Source organism: Nematolebias whitei, chromosome 2, assembly GCF_014905685.2.
Source record: "Nematolebias whitei isolate Nwh7 chromosome 2, NemWhi1, whole genome shotgun sequence".
Taxonomy (NCBI): Eukaryota; Metazoa; Chordata; class Actinopteri; order Cyprinodontiformes; family Rivulidae; genus Nematolebias; species Nematolebias whitei.
In genome coordinates this window covers 26,194,677-26,213,724 of record NC_056499.1, presented here as the reverse complement: position 1 = coordinate 26,213,724, position 19,048 = coordinate 26,194,677, and the positions used below count along the sequence as shown (strand labels likewise).

At 39.2% G+C, this 19,048-nt stretch overlaps 1 protein-coding gene across 1 annotated transcript in view; it reads left to right on the top strand.

Moving 5' to 3' along the window:
* Nucleotides 1–19,048, top strand: part of adcy7 (adenylate cyclase 7) — a 44,015-nt gene that overhangs the window by 11,594 nt on the left and 13,373 nt on the right. Inside the window, exons 5-13 of the mRNA XM_037693971.1 lie at nucleotides 973–1,133; nucleotides 3,520–3,631; nucleotides 3,860–3,987; nucleotides 5,144–5,302; nucleotides 6,935–7,067; nucleotides 7,601–7,789; nucleotides 8,630–8,673; nucleotides 12,490–12,549; nucleotides 15,853–15,930. Of these exons, the coding sequence (XP_037549899.1) occupies nucleotides 973–1,133; nucleotides 3,520–3,631; nucleotides 3,860–3,987; nucleotides 5,144–5,302; nucleotides 6,935–7,067; nucleotides 7,601–7,789; nucleotides 8,630–8,673; nucleotides 12,490–12,549; nucleotides 15,853–15,930 (1,064 nt within the window). The remainder of the gene's footprint in view (nucleotides 1–972; nucleotides 1,134–3,519; nucleotides 3,632–3,859; nucleotides 3,988–5,143; nucleotides 5,303–6,934; nucleotides 7,068–7,600; nucleotides 7,790–8,629; nucleotides 8,674–12,489; nucleotides 12,550–15,852; nucleotides 15,931–19,048) is intronic.

The following is a 19,048-nucleotide window of genomic DNA, read 5'->3' as shown; positions in this document are numbered from 1 at the left end:
TTTTTTTTTTTTTTTAGCTCGATTGTTGCCTGAGCTTCTTAAACCACATCTTAATGCACGGCGCTCAGGTTGGCATTTCCTCAGCTCGTCTGCAGCGTGCGAGGGACGCTTTGCACGAGCAGCTTCACAGCTAAAAATACGCTCGAGCCGTGCACGACTTAAAGACTCGGGCGGCTGTGAATGCTCAGGACTCGGCTCTGATGTCGTGACAGTTTGGAATTTTAAGGAATAAAGCTGCAAATCGGTTTCTGTGTTTGATAAAGCGCCACCTCCTGCGGGCGTCGTGCGCAGATGAACATCCTGCAGAGCCCTGCTTCGTGCCGACTGATTTATCAGCTCGTGGAGAAAAACATTCACACTTTTGGTCCTTTAAAGCTCTGCAGACCAAAAGCCACCTCCCGAAGAGACTCCCCAGACCGGCAACATCAAAATATGGGTGGGAAAGGTGAAGCATCCACACATGCCTCCACCTTCATTTGCCCCACTCTGGGCCCTTGAGCAAGGCCCTTAACCCCCACCGTCTGCTCCCAAACAGGTCTCTCTTGAAAATGAGTTCTCGTGACTCATTGAGACTTCCTGTAAAAATAACGGGTAAATAAAATAAAATTACTAATCTTATGTCGTATTTTATTAAAAACAAACAAATTCAAGCTGCTTTCTCTCCATCCTGAAACTGTCACATCACTTACCTTAGACCTCATGTTTCTTGTCACGTTCACTGATGTTTTCATCCACGTTTTAAAGCTCTTTTAAGAGACGTGCAGGTGACAACATTATGTAGACAAACTCAACAAGTCTGGACTCATCCCACATTGTCAGATCTCACAAGGTTGTATAAAGAGAGGTTAGGTCTCAGGGATCATGTCTCACTTTTTTTTTCAAGCTGCTATAATCAATTAGCTTAATTTCCTGGCTCTACTTATTTGCAGTTTTGTTCTGAAACTTATATCCTGTGTGTGTGTGTGTCTGCAGGAAAACCTACTGCAGTCTGTTCTCCCTGTTTATATCTCCATGAAGATGAAACTGGCAATAATGGAGCGCTTGCAGGACTGTAAAGATAAAGAAGAGCGACAGCGACTGGTCAAAGACAACAACTTCCACAGCCTTTATGTAAAGAGACACGAGAACGTCAGGTACAACCACAAACCACCTAAAATACTCTTGTAGCTTGTTTTGATCAGATCAGCAGCTCAACTCTATTTCACTTTATTAAATATTGTACAAATCATAAAGAAATTAAGGCATAGCAGAGTAATACAGTGTCATTTGCCCCACTCGGGGCCCTTTAGCAAGGCCCTTAACCCCCTCTAGATAGCAGCTCTCTGCTCCACACAGAGGGCTGTGGTAGCACAGTGGTCTATGGTTGCGTCAGGAAGGGCATCCGGTGTAAAAAAAAAAATAAAAATTGCCAAGTCTTCATGCGAGTTAATTTGCTGTGGTGACCTCTGAAGAAGGGAGCAGCTGGGGGGAAAAAATTAAGAGTAATACAATGAAAAAGTGGTTGGGGGGGGTTCATAATTCTGAAGAAATGTCCATTTTAGGTAGTAGATCCAGTTGCAGATTTCTGTATGAAGGTTTCAATCATTTAGAAAATGAGAGATTTGATGGCGGTTAGAAATCAACTTTGACAAATGGCTTTTTTAAATTTACAAAAAGTAGGTTCGGTTGCTCAGTTGGTAGAGCTGCTGCTTCTCAGCAAGAAGGTCTCTGGATCAAATCCTGGCTGGCAGCCTTTCTGGGTGTTTCCATGTCCTCTCTGTGCATGTGTAGGTTTTCTCCGGGCACTCCGGTTTCCTCCCACAGACCAAAAACATGCATGTTAGGCTGATCGGTAACTCTAAATTGTCTCTAGGTGTGAGAGAGTGAATAGTTGTTTGTCTCTATGTGTCCCTGTGATGGACTGGAGACCTGTTCAAGGTGTCTCTGCCTCTCGCACAGTAACTGCTGGAAATGGGCACCAGTGACCCCCGCAACCTGGAAATGAAGAAACGGGTAAAAATAATGGATGGATGGAAATATACAGTGTCCTCTGGCCTCAATATAAACAAATATTATAGGTTATTTCAAATATCTTTTACTTCACTGAGTTTTTTAGTTTTTCTAGTATGTCGTGACAAATTTGTACTTTGTTTCAATTTTTCTCCAAACAAGAAAATAAAACCATTGTATATTGAAAACATAGTATGCCTATGTACTTGTAATAAATCTTGGTTGCATTTTTTATTGATAAGGGAACTTTTCTCTACAAGAAACAAACTGATCTTACACATTATAGTCGCGGCTTTTCAGTCATATTTTCTTTTATGATGCTAGTTTAAGGCCTGTTGACAGATAGACTGGATGCACGGCTCCTTCCTTGTAATTACACAGTCAGAGCTGTCATTTGCTGTGTTGACAGCCTCGTGAAGCACCTGAGGTTTTTTTTTCAGACTGCATCTGTGGCCCTCTGTGTCTCAACTCATGGTCAGTTTTATTCAGTCCATTGTTGAACAGTGGCATTAATCAGCTTTCCTTTATGTGTTCTCCTTTATTACACTGTTCAGCTTTGTAGGTGTTTTTTTTTTCCTGTGTTTACTTTGAATGTGTTCATGTAAATAACCATTAGAAGTATTGTTAACCCAGAGAATACTTGGATTAATATATTGCCTTTGTAATTCTACTGGGAAGTCAGACGCACTTCATCGTGTTGGAAATTGCATTCTTGCTTTCATTGCAGAGCTGCTGACAGATCATTCACTGCTGCACAATGAGTGTGGTGTCCACTGAGTCTCCTGGTGCTGTGGTTAGTTTCACTTCCCCCTTGAGATCAGCCATGTCAAGGCAGGGAGTCGAGTCCTGTCTTTAGGTTGGATTTGTGCTGACATTCCTCCAGTCCTCCTTTGTGTCAGGGCTTTGTGAAAGGTCAAATAAGCTTTCGCTATCTCACTGGTTTGCAGCTGGATGGGAAGCTTTATTGATGCTTGGACTGTGATTCAGCTCTGAACCAGACAGGCCTTTCAATGAGTCACTGATCAGACATACTGGAGGTTAATGGCAGAATAGCCAAGGTGTTTTTGTCTGAAAGTCTTCCTCGCGTTGTTAATGGTCATAAGAGGCTGATGGGCTATTTTGGTAAAAGCATGCTCGCTGTGCTCTGATTGTTAACAGTACATTCAGGTGGTCCTTAGTTTCTATAGTGGATAATTGAAAAAAGACATGAGATTTTCTGCCAGGCTGAGCGTGGTAAGACTCACGTGTGTCATACACCACACAACAATTATTCATATAAATGAAGTACTGCAGTTTAAATTTGAAAGGCATGGATAGGCAACAAAACTCACTGGTTTCTTACTGGACTGCGCTTTTTGGACTTTAAAGAATGGTGATTATATCTGTGTTTATGTGATAAAGTCGCAATTTGTTTTCTAATATGCAGAAATAATCACACAGGAACAGAAGCTATGCACAGTTTGTTGTTTTCTACATATGGTTTCCATGTCAGTGGAAGTTAACGTTTCAATTTTCATTTCTTTCTTTCAGTATTCTGTATGCAGACATTGTTGGCTTCACTCGTTTGGCCAGTGACTGTTCGCCCAAGGAGCTTGTAATCATGCTGAATGAACTGTTTGGCAAATTTGACCAAATTGCTAAGGTGAGAAAATATTTGAAGTTTTAGTGTTTCTTTCTTGCTGTTAGATTAAACTATTTTAAATGAAGATTAGTAAGTTTGACTCGACAGGTCAGCCAGGAATCAAGCCCTGATAACTGTATGTTTGTCCAGATTAATGTTTTTGTGTTGGGCAGTGTCAGAGCATTTGATGCCTTTGTTACTTCTCACTTGTCTGGTCTCCTTAAATGATCATTGGGTGGTTCTTTACAGGAGAATGAATGCATGAGAATCAAGATCCTGGGGGACTGCTACTACTGTGTGTCTGGGCTGCCAGTCTCGCTGCCTAAACATGCCAAGAACTGTGTTAAAATGGGCCTGGACATGTGCGAAGCCATCAAGTGAGTTTTACCAACTATTATTATCTGTTGTATGTAAATACATGTTTAGTAGTTGTGTGTAGGGATGCGCCGATCCACTTTTTTCACTTCTGATATGATACAGATATCTGAGGTTTAGTATCGGTCGATTCCGATACCCATCTGATACAGAAAAACTGCTGAATTGACTTAAAGCATTTGTTTTTGTAAACATCGCTTTGACATCTTATCTTCTCTAATATGTGTTAGCACACTTTACTGTGCAGTTCAGGTAGCGCTGTCTCCGACAAATATTTTTGGCTTACCATTTTGTAGCATGGATCCAGGTGGTTAATTAGCAGCTGGAATCCCTTATCCCCAACAATTGAGAGCAGCTGCCCATCCATGACAATGAAGTTCAGTATCCTTTCAGTGATTTTTGTTGCCTGCACACTATAAGGTGGAAACTTTTCACCTTTTCCCTTCAGCTCCTTAAAAGTCAGCTGCTTCATGCCGCCTCCTTTTTGTTGATTCCATTCAACAAACTCGGTGTGCTCTTTAGGGTGAAATCTCTGGAGATGCTTGATTAAGTTGGTAGTGTTATAGCTGGAAATTTTAGTGCCGCCTCTTGGAACCGTTGCTGCGCACGTATTGCACGTAGCTGTCAAATGTGTTGGCTGAGGTAGTGTGAAATAGTTCCAGATGGCTGATCCCTTCGCTCGCTCCATTTTGAAAACAATCTGTGCGGCCAGTTCACTAGCGTGTGACGTCACTCGGAGCACAAAGCATAGAATTAGACTGAATAGATCTGCCCTTATCGATTGGTCACATTGTCACCAATACCCGATCTAGATTTTTTTCAATATCGGGACCGATACTGATATTAATATCGGATCGGTGCCTCTCTAGTTGTGTGACCATATATTAAAAGAGTAATTCATTGATATGTGTTTGTTATACTGCTGAATTGTGAAGAGAAAACCCTTTTATTTATAAAAGTTCATTTTAAATTTGTTTGCACCACAGAGTATGGTATACACAATTTTACTTCTCTTCTTGTTATTGATTTACATTCAACAAGGCTTCACATAGACACATGGAAAGCACGGTAAACCGTATAGTAATTGTGCCACTGTGGCATAGATATGTAATATTAGTACACAATAGCAATCTTTATTGTTGCTCAATACTTTTTTAGGCAGGTGCGGGAAGCCACAGGGGTAGATATCAACATGAGAGTAGGCGTTCACTCAGGCAACGTGCTCTGCGGTGTGATCGGCCTTCGGAAGTGGCAGTTTGATGTATGGTCGCATGATGTCACTCTGGCCAATCATATGGAGTCAGGAGGAGTTCCAGGGTGAGTATTTTTACTTGTATACTTATATTTGTCACATACCTTGAATAATTATTTGTATAGAGTTGTTACATTGCCGTACAAAAACCGAGATTCATACTTGCTTACTATAACTGGGAATAAACTAAAGTGCCCAACATGTGCTGTGCAAGTTTACATTTCAACATGAACTAAACAATTCCATATAAATTAGTTCACATTCTATTTACCATGAAACTGTCATAATCGGCCGTCAGGAATGTTCAACCCAATTGCAGGAGGATGACGGGAGGCACGTGGAAAAATCAAAGTATTTATTTTATAAAAACAAAACTGAAGTGGACGGGGCAGCGTACTCACAAATGACTGGACACAGGATGGAAGGCAGCTACACACTATAAGAACAATCCCGGGACAAAGACAAGACACCAGTGAACTGAATATATAGACACACGCTGATGGGATAATGCCAGCCACCTGCGGTGATTAACATTAGACACAGGTGAGGCGAGCTGAACACGAGGGAAAACACTGAGAGCTGGAAGCATGAGGAAACAGATAGAGACAGGACAAAACCCAGAAATCCTACAGTACCCCCCACTCAAGGGATGGCTCCTGACATCTCAAGGACGAGGTTACATCCATTAGGATGAAAAACAGGACGGACCCAGACAGAGAAACACAGAGGACCAAAAGAACAAAAAACTGACAGGAACAAACCCTGAGCAACCCCAAACAAACACAAAAACCTAGGACCCCAGGCGGGCCAGGGACGAAGACCTCTGCAGGCGGGCCAGAGACGAAGACCTCTGCAGGCGGGCCAGGATCTTCTGCGGTCGGGTCAGTGGCGAAGACCTCAGCCTACAAGCCAGGAAGGAAGACCTCAGGCGAGCCAGGATCTTCGCGGTTGAGCCGGGATCCAGGACCTCAGGCAGGCCGGGATTTTCTGCGATCGGCCCAGGGACGGAGACCTCTTCAGGCAGGTCAGGGACGAGGACCTCAGCCGAAGAGCCAGGAGCGATGAACTCGGGCAGGCTAGGAGCGAGGATCGCAGTTGAGCTGTGGTCCAGATCTGCAGCCGCTGATGGAGCCAGAGCTGCAGCTGAAGAACCAGGGACCAGGGCTGCAGCTGGAGAACCAGGGACCGGGGCTGCAGCTGGAGAACCAGGGACCGGGGCTGCAGCTGGGGAACCAGGGACCGGAGACGGGGCTGCAGCTGGGGCTTCAGAACTGTTATTCTCAAATTGTTTGCATTTTCATATACTTCTTCCTATCATGGTCAAATTTTCAACAAAGCTGCTCTCACTCACATACTTTAATATCTTCATTGTTACAAGAAAATCTGAAAATTTGACTTTTTAGTCACTTTCAGAGCAAAACAAGCTTGGTGCCTACATTTGATAAATTTCTGTTTTACACGTTTGTGTGAAACAGCCACTTGTATAATTTAAAGACCATGTATTTGCTGTTATTTTAGTGATACTTGTACAACAATCAGGGTGAAAGTGTGCAATAAACACGTGTTCATAACTGTTGTCCACATTAATTTATGACTGTTTTCCACTTTGGACTGGTTAAATAAATGATTGGTTCCACTGACTGATAAATTAAATACCATGATGGATATTTTATTATTCCTTTCTTTCACCTGGTTAGCCGTGTCCACATCACAGAGGCAACCCTGAAGCACCTGAATAAGGCTTATGAAGTAGAAGAGGGCGACGGACACCTCAGAGACCCTTACCTCAATGAACTAAACGTCCGCACGTATCTAGTGATTGATCCAAGGGTAAGTCTGTTTATTTTTTTATTTATTTTTAAGACCAAAAAGTAAAATAGTTTCTTTAGCAAATATTTGTTTGTATTTTTATTTGTAATGAAAGAGCACTGTCCTACATACGTTTAAAAAGAATAAAATAAAAAATTGGTTTTGGGCTGTAGACTAAATGCTAAACTTATACAATTTTTTTTTTTTTGCCAAAATACTTCATAAATGAAGCTGCTTTTTCACCCAACATATTGGTTGCCTTTAATTTTTTTCTGGTTGGGAAATACAGATAAACATCTTTATTAGTTTCAGAATTTACAAACATAAATTAGTATAAGCCTTAAATTAAAAGTGATTTCTTGATCACTCGTGCTCGAGGACTTTGAACAATCTTCTCAAAATACAAGTCAGTCTGACTTTTTTTTTTCTTCCAAATCTTCATGTTATTGCTGAATATTTGCTAGTAATCTGTATGATGTGGAACATATGAAGACAGTAGACTTACCTTTTTCCATAGTAAACGCATAATAAAATGTTTGTTTCTTCATATAAAGTCCAAGGATCCATCCCTGAACACCCGAAACACAGCTAAACCTCGAGTGAATGACGGTCTGAAGATGAGGGCATCTGTGCGTATGACCCGCTACCTTGAATCCTGGGGTGCCGTGAAACCTTTTGCCCACCTTCAGAGCCGAGAGGGCTTTTCAACAGACAACATCGTTAATGGAAAGACACGCTTCAAGGTGAGCTGGCTGCTCTTTAGTTATTGGTTCTTTATGTCACTTGTATTTGCCATCAAAATAAAAAATATGACAGGATTCAAAACATTTTCGGCTGCAGTAGCTCGGTGGTCAGTGCCGCGGTCTTGTAATCCTGCTGCAGTTTCGAGCCCAGGTTGTGTCAGGTTGTGCCCCTGTCTCTTCACGTGGCCGTCTCCATTGATTACTTTAAAAAGCAGCTTAAGACACTTTTATTCAGACAAGCTTTTAGTTAAATGTTCTACTTACTGTTTTTATCAGCTGTTGTTATTGTTTTTGTTTTATTTTAAGCCTGTATTTTGTATTTCTGTAAAGCACTTTGTGATTTTATCTTTGAAAAATTTTATACGAATAAAGTTTACTTACTTACTTACTAACTTAGAAAGGGCATCTAGCGTAAAAATATTAAATTATTCATGCTAGTTCGCTTACTGTGGTGACTGACGCCTACGGAGGGAACAACCGAAAGAACAAAATGATTCACATTTCATCATATCAGCTATTCCGGACAAATTTGATCATGTCTTTTAAGTTAAATAGTAAATGAAAAAGTAATCACTGTGATGTTCGATGCAATGTGTCTTTCTACTATTAAAACACGGAATATTATGAAAATTAAGTTGGGTTTTAGATTTCAAGCTGATATCAACATTTTAAATTCATTTAAAAACTATCATCTTTGGTGTGTTTTTTTTATTTACTAAAAATATTTTAGCATTTTGACAACTTAAATTTTGATTGGTGTGTACCTCAGTGCTCCTATTTTAGTAACAAAAATAATAATACAGGTAGTTTATTTATATCTTCTTATTTTTTGCTTTCCAGGACATTCCTTTACGACCGACTCAAAGCACGAAGATCACTGATAGGTAAGAAAAGTCCGAGTTGCTAAAAGTAGCACCTTTTTTAATCACTGACTCAACCTGGACACTATCTGGTTACTCAGTAACATGTTGAGAGGAATGTTTCACAAGCGTTTACCAGCAGTATTTTGATTATTTATTTGTCATATGCAGGTTAGCACAAAATCAACAATGCAATGAAATATTCAGGATGAGAAGAACCGTTTTTACCATATTTACCAGCTAAGTTAGCTTGTTTTTAAAGCCTGAACTCCTTTTACCGTCACATCTTTAAAAATAACTAATATTGTATAACAAAAAACATTATAACGATGATATAGTTTTTATTGGCATATTATTGCAGATGTTTAGCATTAGAGGTGAAGATTATAATAATGTATGCTGACACTGATTTAGGATTTATCTTGTGAGGCAGGTTTGTGGACCCACAAAATAAAATAACAGATGAACCTACATTTTGGCACTAATATAAATAAACATTTACAACACACCTTCCGTATGGCAGCAGCACTTCTCTACAGCAGCATCCCCGTCTCAGCAGGAAGCAGCAGGCCATTCAAAATGGCATGCTTGGAAATGATTAAAAAAATACAACAGACAGTTTAAAGTACTGACATATAGTCCAAGCACAGACTTATACTCACAACCCAAAACAGTCAGTGGATCTACTCCATGCACAGGGCACGTGGCATCTGCTGTATTTTTGTGCAGCGATTTACTTTGAGCTTACAGACAGCTTGTTTGTTTTCAAGGCTATCCACACCAAGAACAATAACTATAAGAAACCTGCAGCTAAACTTTTTTAAAAACTGCTCTAATTTGAACAAGTTCACATGGCAATTACAATAACGTAAACAAAATCTTTTGGGTTAATTTTTTGACTTTTAAAAGTCATAATATTTACACCTAAACACCATGCCTATTAAATGGTGCTAAAATCCCACATAGTTCTTAATGTAGATATTGTACTTTAATAACTTTTTATAAGGTTTCAGGTGTTGAAGCATCTTTATGTATAAACAAGACACATAACAGAAGAGGTAAATGATAACCTTACTGTTTAAACTTATTTGTACAGATCCCCTGAAGAAGTGTAATGTATAATTATCTGTTTTTATTTAAAAAAATGTTATGTTTGCAACTTCTGCAGCAGAAAAGAACCATAAAAGGGTTAGTTTCAACCATCAAATACAGTAGTCCCTTGTTTATCGCGGGGGTTTGGGACCACGCTCCCTCACGATAAGTGAAAAACCGCGAAGTAGGGCTTTAACAGACTACTCGAGTAATCGACAGGTCGATTCCTAGGTCATCTATCGAGTTTTTAAATTTCACGTCGAGTGTTCGCAGTGACGTCATTGTGTCACGTGATCCGCACCGGGCTACTAGTAGAAGCTACCAAATGGATTCCTCCCAGCAGATGGACTGAGCGGAGCAGGCCCAGTCTTGGCAAACAGGTAGAAATGCATCAATAGTATGGAAATATTTCAATAAAGATGAATCTTCTGGTTCAACCACCGTAAGGAAACAGAAAATGAATCAACTTCCTGACTGTTTGGAGCTCGTTGCGAACCGGTGTTATACCATATTCTGTGACCACCGTATATTGTGACCGTAGGGGGCGGTGTTGCATGCACTGTTGCAGGTCACAGAATATGGTGTAACACCGGGTCCAATGACCAAACCAGAATCAGCTTCCTTCTGACCTTGTTTCACAAACTAAATGCAAAAAATATTAATCTCTAAACCTATAAAAAACCTATAAACATATTAATCTCTAAACCTAATGTGCACCACAGCTGGCGGTGGTGTGGGGTGTTCGTTCTCCCCACTGTTTTTAGCTTCGTTTTTGACGTGCTATTTCTTTCACTTTTGCAGCTTAATAATAATTCATTCAACCTTTATTTAGACAGGTTAATCCCATTGAGCCTCGAGGACTCATTTACAAGAGAGACCTGATTTCAACAAAGAATGATGACAACAATGGACAACAGCGACAACAATAAACAGTTATAAAAAGTCATACAGATTTATTTATTTTTTAATAAATAGGATGGCAAAAAAAAAGAAAAGTAACAAAAAACAGCTAGATTCTAAGGTAGATGTAGAAAACTAAAAACAGGAACATGTCAGCATTGGTCCCTGCCAGGAGTCCAACAGATTCTTAAAGCCACTTAGAGAGGTCAAGGTCGAGAGCTTCAAATCAATAAATTCTAATTCAAATTAATAATAATAACTAATAGTTTTGGTTTTCCTGTGACTTATTTTCAGTATGATAAATGGTAGGAGCATAATATACTCTCCCAATGTTTTGTTGGTCTTTTTTTTTTTTTTTTTTTTGTAAATAATAAATTACGTTTTTTTGCAGTTTTATTTGTTATTTATTTTTTCATCTTGCAGTCCTATGATGTCATCAACTACTTGAGTTCTACTCAAGTTTTGTTATGTTAATGTCGAGTTTAAAAATTATGTAGTCGTTCAACACGTACCGCAAAGTAGGGATAGTAGTACAAATAGTAGTAGTAAGTAGTAGTTTATTTTAGTATATAATACTCTAAATACTGTAAATGTTCTAAAAGAGCACAGCATGTCATGATCTCCACTCTCTGCCAGCAAACTTAACTGCTTCAGTCACACTCCTCATCTCCCAATCTCCCTCCTTCTTTGTAAATAATCAATTTAAATTTAAATACTGTAATATTTTAAATAAACAATCCATACAGCATGGATTGTTTATTTAAAATATTACAGTATTTAAATTTAAATTGTAGACAGGTGCAGCAGGACAACAAAGTGTTAACCCTTCATGCAGAAGCAGCACAGAGCAGAAATGTACTTCTTCACCAATTACACTGTAACAACTGAACATAGAAGTTCTAAAATAATTAAACATAATTTTTAACACTTTTATATTTTGTGATTGTAACAATTTTATGATGTGACATACATTGAATTTTAAGTTAGAAGACAAAAGTGGATTGGTGCAGCTGGACAGGAAAGGATTAACCCTTCATGAAGCCGTTTCAGCATGGAAGAGAAATGTGGGCGTGGCAGAGAGCCGCAGATGGCAGAGAGCGGAGATCATGACAGGCTGCAGGAAGGAGTTTCTCCCTGCATCTAATGATTTAGCAGGCACTAAATAATTTCAAATAATTTATTTTAAATAAACAATCCATGCCGCTTGTGTGGCACAGCCATCAATCAGCCAGTTGTGTGTCATGTCCAATCTTAATTAGAAAAAACGCAAAAGAACGAGGCTGCAAAAGTCGAACCGCGAAGTAGCAATGGACTACTGTGCATCAATTGTAGGTGCAGATTGGCAGTCATAAAAATAGATCTGTTGCTTTAATCAATTTATCAACAAATTATTTGTTCTGAATTATTTTTGCCTGCCAGGTATTTGCCATAAGAAAACTAAATTATTTAAATCTATGATGACTGAGCAGAACTCACCCATACAAATAAAATACGCTCCTAAAAGCTTTTTGCCCGGTGCATATTCAGACATGTTTTATCTTGAGAGCCTTTAATTTCATTCATGTATTCATAATCTTGTAAAGCCAAAGCAAGGCCTGGTGAACATGCCTGAAACTGAAACTGCAGTGACAGTGGAACGAGGTGGACTCACTCTAACTTGATGACATGGCATGGCAGAAATTGTTGTCCTTGATTAAGCGATTGCTCCCCTCTGCCTGAGAAGCATGTGATTTCAGCTAAGATTTCACAGCTATACCATATTTGTGTCTGCTGGCTGCCAGCTGCTGTCTTGTGATAAATTTTTGTTGTTGTTGTTTTTTTTTTTTTTTTACTGTTGAACCCTGACAGCTTTGATGAGTCACTTGAAGAGCCATACCCCTTGTCCTCACCTCCACTCAGCAGCAATAAGTGAGTGGGGCCTTTATGACCCACAAGATCTTCATCCCTGTCAGTTCAGTAGTTCTCAACATTTTGGCTGATTGCTTATAGAAACTATTAGACAAATTGTGTTAATTCATTAGTAAAAACAAGAGCAAATTGCACAATTTGACAAATTATTTACCCCTGAGTTTCTGTGGTGTTTTCTCCAAATGAGAACTACTGTCTTGGTGGAGATCACTGCTGTCTTGATACTTAACTCCTCATCTCTACTAATTGCTAACTCTTTCTAAAGGCCTCGTCACACAGTGCCGTAAAGCATCAGCGTATGCCAATGAATTAAAAGATAAAAAGACAAACGCTCTGGTGTAAGTCATATAAGTTAGGTGCAAGTTTTTAATAAGTCATCAGCATGTCGATATACGACGGCCAGCCCAAAACTTTGTTCATGCACCATATTTTTAGCATTTGCCGACGTGTTGCTCTTAAGTTACAGGTACACGACAGGTAAGTTATTCATAAGTTCACACTCGTTATGTTTGCTATTCATAAGCTGACATGTGTCGGAAACCACCTGGCAATTGTGCACGTGTGCATAACTTATTTCTAACCTATGAGCACCTTGACTTGTGAAGAGCTTTTGCGCAACATTTGTTTTATGCCAAACTTGTGAATGGCTTGTTGGAGCAAATTGCTACAATTAACATAACATCCATCCATCCATCCATTCATCCATCCATCCATCCATCTATCCATCTATCCATTCATCCATCTATCGTCTTTTACCCGCTTCTTCCTTTTTGGGTTACGGGGGTCACTGGTGCCCATATCCAGCAAGAGGCGGGGGACACTCTGGACAGGTCTCCAGTCCATCACAGGGCTAAACATGACATTAAATATAAAATAGCAGCTCTCTGCACCCCCAGTCAGTCAGTCAGTCAGTCCAGTTTTGCATTTATCAACATGCCTCAAAAGAAAACAAACAAATCTGTGATCAAGGAAGCTGTAGCAAAATCCTCCATCTCATCCTCCATTTCTGTGGTGGTAGTTATGGACCTCTGCACATCATGGATCCAGCAGGAGTGATTAGTTGCTCATCGTTATATCTCTAAATCCCAAAACACTGGCAAATATGCTAGCTGTAAGTTATAAACACTTTCCGTAAGTTCTAGGGTCATCAGCTTTACAATAGTCAATATACTGTAATGACTGTCAGCATGCAAAGAACGTGAGTCAGCCAATTGTGCACTCTTTATTAATGTAAAACCAAAGAAATAATAAAAGCAAAGAACGTTGGACCTAATTTTAACAAAGCTATTCTTTCACACACACCTAGGTGTGTTCCCTTTTGGGATCCAGAACATGAACACTTTAAGGCACAGATACACTGCCTGGCCCCCAAAAAAATGTTGCCACATGGATTTAACTAAGCAAATAGGTACGAGCCTCCTATTGGATGATTATTGCATGGATGATTATCTTTCAGCTGGCAACAAGTTATTTAACCCTAACTGATGCAATGAGTTGCATCTCATTTCTTAAACAACCATGTCAAAAGACACATCGTGTGGTCATGGAAAAGATGTCAGTCTGTTTGAGAAGTGTCAAATCATTGGCATCAAGCAGAGAAAACATCTAAAGAGATTGCAGAAACTACTAAAATTGGGTTAAGAACTGTTTAACGCATTAATAAAAACTGGAAAGATAGTGAGGACCTATCGTCTTCAAGGAAGAAATGTGGCCGGAAAAAAATCCTGAATGATCGTGATCAGTGATCACTTAAACGAACAAAAGCAACAGTAGCACTCAGGGCTATGTTCAATAGTGAAAGTAAGAGCATTTCCACACACACAATGCGAAGGGAACTCAAGGAATTGGGACTGAACAGCTGTGTAGCCTTAAGAAAACCACTAATCAGTGAGGCTAACTGGAAAAAAAGGCTTCAATTTGCTAGGGAGCATAAAGATTGGACTCTGGAGCAATGGAAGAAGGTCATGTGGTCTGATGAGTCCAGATTTACTCTGTTTCAGAGTGATGGGTGCATCAGGGTAAGAAGAGAGGCAGGTGAAGTGATGCACCCATCATGCCTAGTGCCTAGTCATCAATGCAAGATCTTGATGAAAAATTACTGCAATACTGGATGGAAATAGATCTTGTGACATTACAGAAGCTTATCAAAAAATGCCACAGTGAATGCATGCCGTAATCAAAGCTAAAGGCGGTCCAACAAAATATTAGTGTGACCTTTTTTTTGGTGGCGACTTTTTTTTGTCCAGGCAGTGTATTACAACATGTCATGGAAATGTCTGCTATAAGGTACAGATATGTTAAAAGTACAATAAGTTGTTAGTAGGTTAGAAATAAGTGACTCAAATGCTCGCAGCTAGTTTTCGATGTATGTCAACTTATGAGTAACTTGCAGGTAATGTGTGTGAACATCTGCATACATTAAAAATTGTGGTCATGTGCAAAATATTTAGCTGCCATTGGTGTTTGAGAAACTTGTGCCATTTTATATCAGCGTGTTGATAACTTATTCAACACTTCCACCTACTTTATATGACTTCAGCGTGTTTCCCTTTTATTTTTCATACTCTGATGCTAAACATGACTGTGTGACGGCTGCCCTTGTCACAATCTGCTCCAACCTGCTCTGTATAAGTTATATCAACGTTGATCATAAGCTCTGCACAAGTCAAAAAACGCTGTCAATGCTTGTATAAGTTATGAATAAGCTAGGGACAAGTTATGGATAAGTTACTCGTTGCTTATATATTTGTTCAACTTGTTAGCAAAACAGTATGTATCCATCTAAAATAGGCTTCTAGTTGATTTTTTATTCCATCTTCAACGTATGCCATAGTGTTGAACAAAATTTACAAACGTCATATGTTCTCTAAAACGTTGGTGTGACAGGACCTTAACGGGGCAGAACCTGATGGTAATACTGGACTGACACCCTCCTTTTAACACCCTCAACCTGGGCTTGTGTAAAACTATCTGCAACTCTTGTTTCCTTCCTAAATGAATAGGGGCTTTCCAAACAGAAGCACGGCAGAAACCCCCTCACCGAATCATGGAGGCATGGTGTAACACCGTTATGCACCCAGCACATACCCCTCTTTTTAACTTTATCACAGGCAACAAATCGTCTTTCTCTTTCCTCACTAATGCTCTGTCTGGCAGGGCCATGCCTCTAAGCACAGCTAAAATGGACCTCCTAAATAACCCACATAGCAGATCTGGTTTTCCAGCATCTGTTCGAATCAAGCCGTGTGTCTCCAAGTCTGTCCGGCTGCCTCTTCCTAATTGTGTCTGTGCTCTCTGGTGCAGGATAAAATCCCAGAAGAGCAAGTTTGATGAGGAGCTGCACAACGAGATGACCACTACCATAGATGAGCTCAGCAGCAAGTAAGTCCAGTTTCAGACTAATGCGGGCTTCAGCTGTATCGCTGTCAGAAATTAGTAAAAGCAAAAGTGTGGGAAAAAAATTACACAACTAACAATGTTCAGTCATGTCATCTGGATGTTTTTTTTTTTCTGCAACGTTTCGTCCTTCATCTGAAGGACTTCTTCAATCTGAGGAGCCACCAACAGACTGAGGGTTTTTTTTCCACTATGGGAGTGTGCTGTTTGTGGAACTCTGTTTGATGGTAGCTCCTGAGACTGAAGAAGTCCTTTGGATAAAGGATGAAACCTCTCAGCAAAAAAAATAAATAAACCATCCAGATGACCTAAATGAACATTGCTGGAGTTTTACCTGGATTATTGAGCATGAACTTTGGAATTACACAACTAAATCTGCAAAGAATCACATAATGCATGTTCTCTTTATTTTGTTGAGCTCACGTGCCATCAGAGGTCGAAAATGTTTTTGCCCATGTTTGTGCGTGTTTGCTTGTCTGCCTTTTTGCAAAATATTCCTTAAACCAGTGGATGGATTTTAGTTAAACTTTCAGAAAGAAATGGCTGAATAAATGATTGGACTTTGGAGTCAACACTGTTCAAGATGACCGTCACAGTCAGCTGACTTTTGGAAAAACAAAATGGCTGTAACTCAGTCAATTTTACAGGTATTGAGCTAATTTTGGTAAAGTAATAGCTGAAAGTCGTTCTCAACGCACAGGCTAACACATTTTAGTGAGATCTCCCAATATCTCATGAGATGGTGTGTCATGTCATTTATAAGATTTGACCCAAATACCTGCACCGTGGTCCCTTCTCGGCATAGTATGAATTTAGTTTAAAACTGGCTCAAAAGGCAGGTGATATGCATTTCTTTAAAGAATGGTAGACCTTTAATATTTAGTCATTGTTAGTTTGTATGTGTGAAAATTGTACAAGTCTTTATGACAAGAATGTCATAAAGCAGCTTTAGTTTAGGTTTAAGGGAGTGGTCGAGTCTCTGGTTCATGTTTTGATTCAAACATCCCTTCGCTTCAGTCAGAATTGTTACAACAACTCTGATACAATAAACTAATGTTTACGTTAATCTCCTAAAAGCATTGTTTGTTGTTTTGTATATTAATACCCAACGCTCAGTTCTTCTGTCACTGCACCGACAGCATCCTGTGCCACAAGCTTCAGTGAACCAACAGCAGCTCTGAACCTCTATTTGATTACGGGTCAGATCACGTCCTTTATTAATGTCCTCTGTTGTGTGTGGAGTTGATTCAGAGATAAATTTAGTTCACAGATTTGCTAATGTTTAGTTTGTGTTGAACTTTGATACCACAGAGCAGATATGCTATAGAGAATTATCTCATCTGTTTAGTTTTTTCCCCAGAAACTTATTTTCTATATGCACTATTTAACTGCAGAGTATAGTTTTGACAGTTTGTAGTTTATTATTTTGATTCACTTGTACAGCATATCCAAGGTCTATCTATTTAGCAACATAAAACAAAAATATTAGGACCAAAGAAATTGTCTGTATTGCATTTGTTTGAGAAATGCTCAGATTTGAGAAGATCAAGGCTCGCGCTTTAGACGGCTGCATTAATCAGTCTGATGTATTTAGCTGCTGAACATGTGAGCTGTGAGATTAATTTGCCCCTGTGATGTTAGAGAAAACACTAAACACGACTGACCTCTGCATTCCACTCTGTTATCTAGCTCCGTTTGGTGATTTGCTGTTTTTATTCTCGTAGATTGCACACAGGCCGCTTCATTAAATCAGAGGCTGTGCATGAAAAGCGATTTATTCCTGCTGCTGTAAGATGACTGCAGGTATTCACTGGAAAATGACCCATTCTAGTTCTTGTTGGCTGCTCACTGCAGATGTCTTCATGCAGTTTCTCTACATTACATTTGTGGAAGATTACTTGCATGTGAAATTCCCTCAGTGATGGTGAAAACTGTCTTCAGATGTGAATATAAATCTGCAGTCGACAGGGAAATAAAGACCCACTTAAATAACATGACATGAATAAAAATGAAATGCTGAAAAATCCATGAATTCTGTTTCTCCGCTGATCTGAAGGCCTGAATTTGCCTAGCCTTTAAAAATTATTATTATTTTTTTTTGTGCAAAAGTACCTTTTGTGATAAAATAATGAGGTGGATGGTCAAAAACATGAACCTATTGGTACCAGATGCAAAAAGTGGCAAATAAATAATACATGCTCAATAATCCAGGTAGAAATACAACAATGTTGTCGGGTCATCTGGATGTTTTTTTTTTTTTTTTTGCCGAGACGTTTCGTCCTTCATCAAAATGACTTCTTCCATGTGATGAGCCACCAAAAAAACTGATTCCCACAAATGGCACACTCCATAGTGGAAACAATAAAATAAAATAAAATAAAAATAAATAAAAAAAGAAACCATCCACATGACCTGACTGAACATTGTTGGATTTTATACCTGGCTTATTGAGCATGGACTTTGATGTTTTTAACCGCTTTGGCATGACTGTCTCAGAGAAGTTGATGGGGGAGAGGATAGGCCCCGAAGGCCACCTTAGCACTAGTAAACTGTTTTTTTTTTTTTCCACTCTGGGAGTGTGCTGTTTATGGGAATCAGTTTGTTTGGTGGCTCCTCAGAATGAAGAAATCCTTTGGATGAAGGACGAAACATCTCAGCTAGGGGTGGGCGATATGGCTAAAATATTATATTGTGATATTTCAGTGCATTCTGACGATGGCGATAAATTTTGTGATATAACCAAACAAAAAGAAAAAAAAAAAGAAATCTAACACATTGCTTTGCAGTATTATATAAAAATAAAAAACAACAAGGGTTAATTTGACTGAAATTACTTTATTTAGTAAAGTATTCAGTCTCGAAGTATAAAAATAAAAATTATCCTTCTGTTATTTAGATTGAAAACGTTTGCACAAAATATAGATCAATAAATCCACCTCAAAAACTAAAGTGCAGGTGAAGTTTCCCAAAATAACTAAATAAAATGAAAGCTTAATATCTGTTGAGCACAAAATATACCTTTCCTTTAAATGAGCTATAACTTCCAGAACTTGTAACAAGGTGATCAGCTGACCCTGAAGCTTGTGGTGTTTCAGCTTCCTCT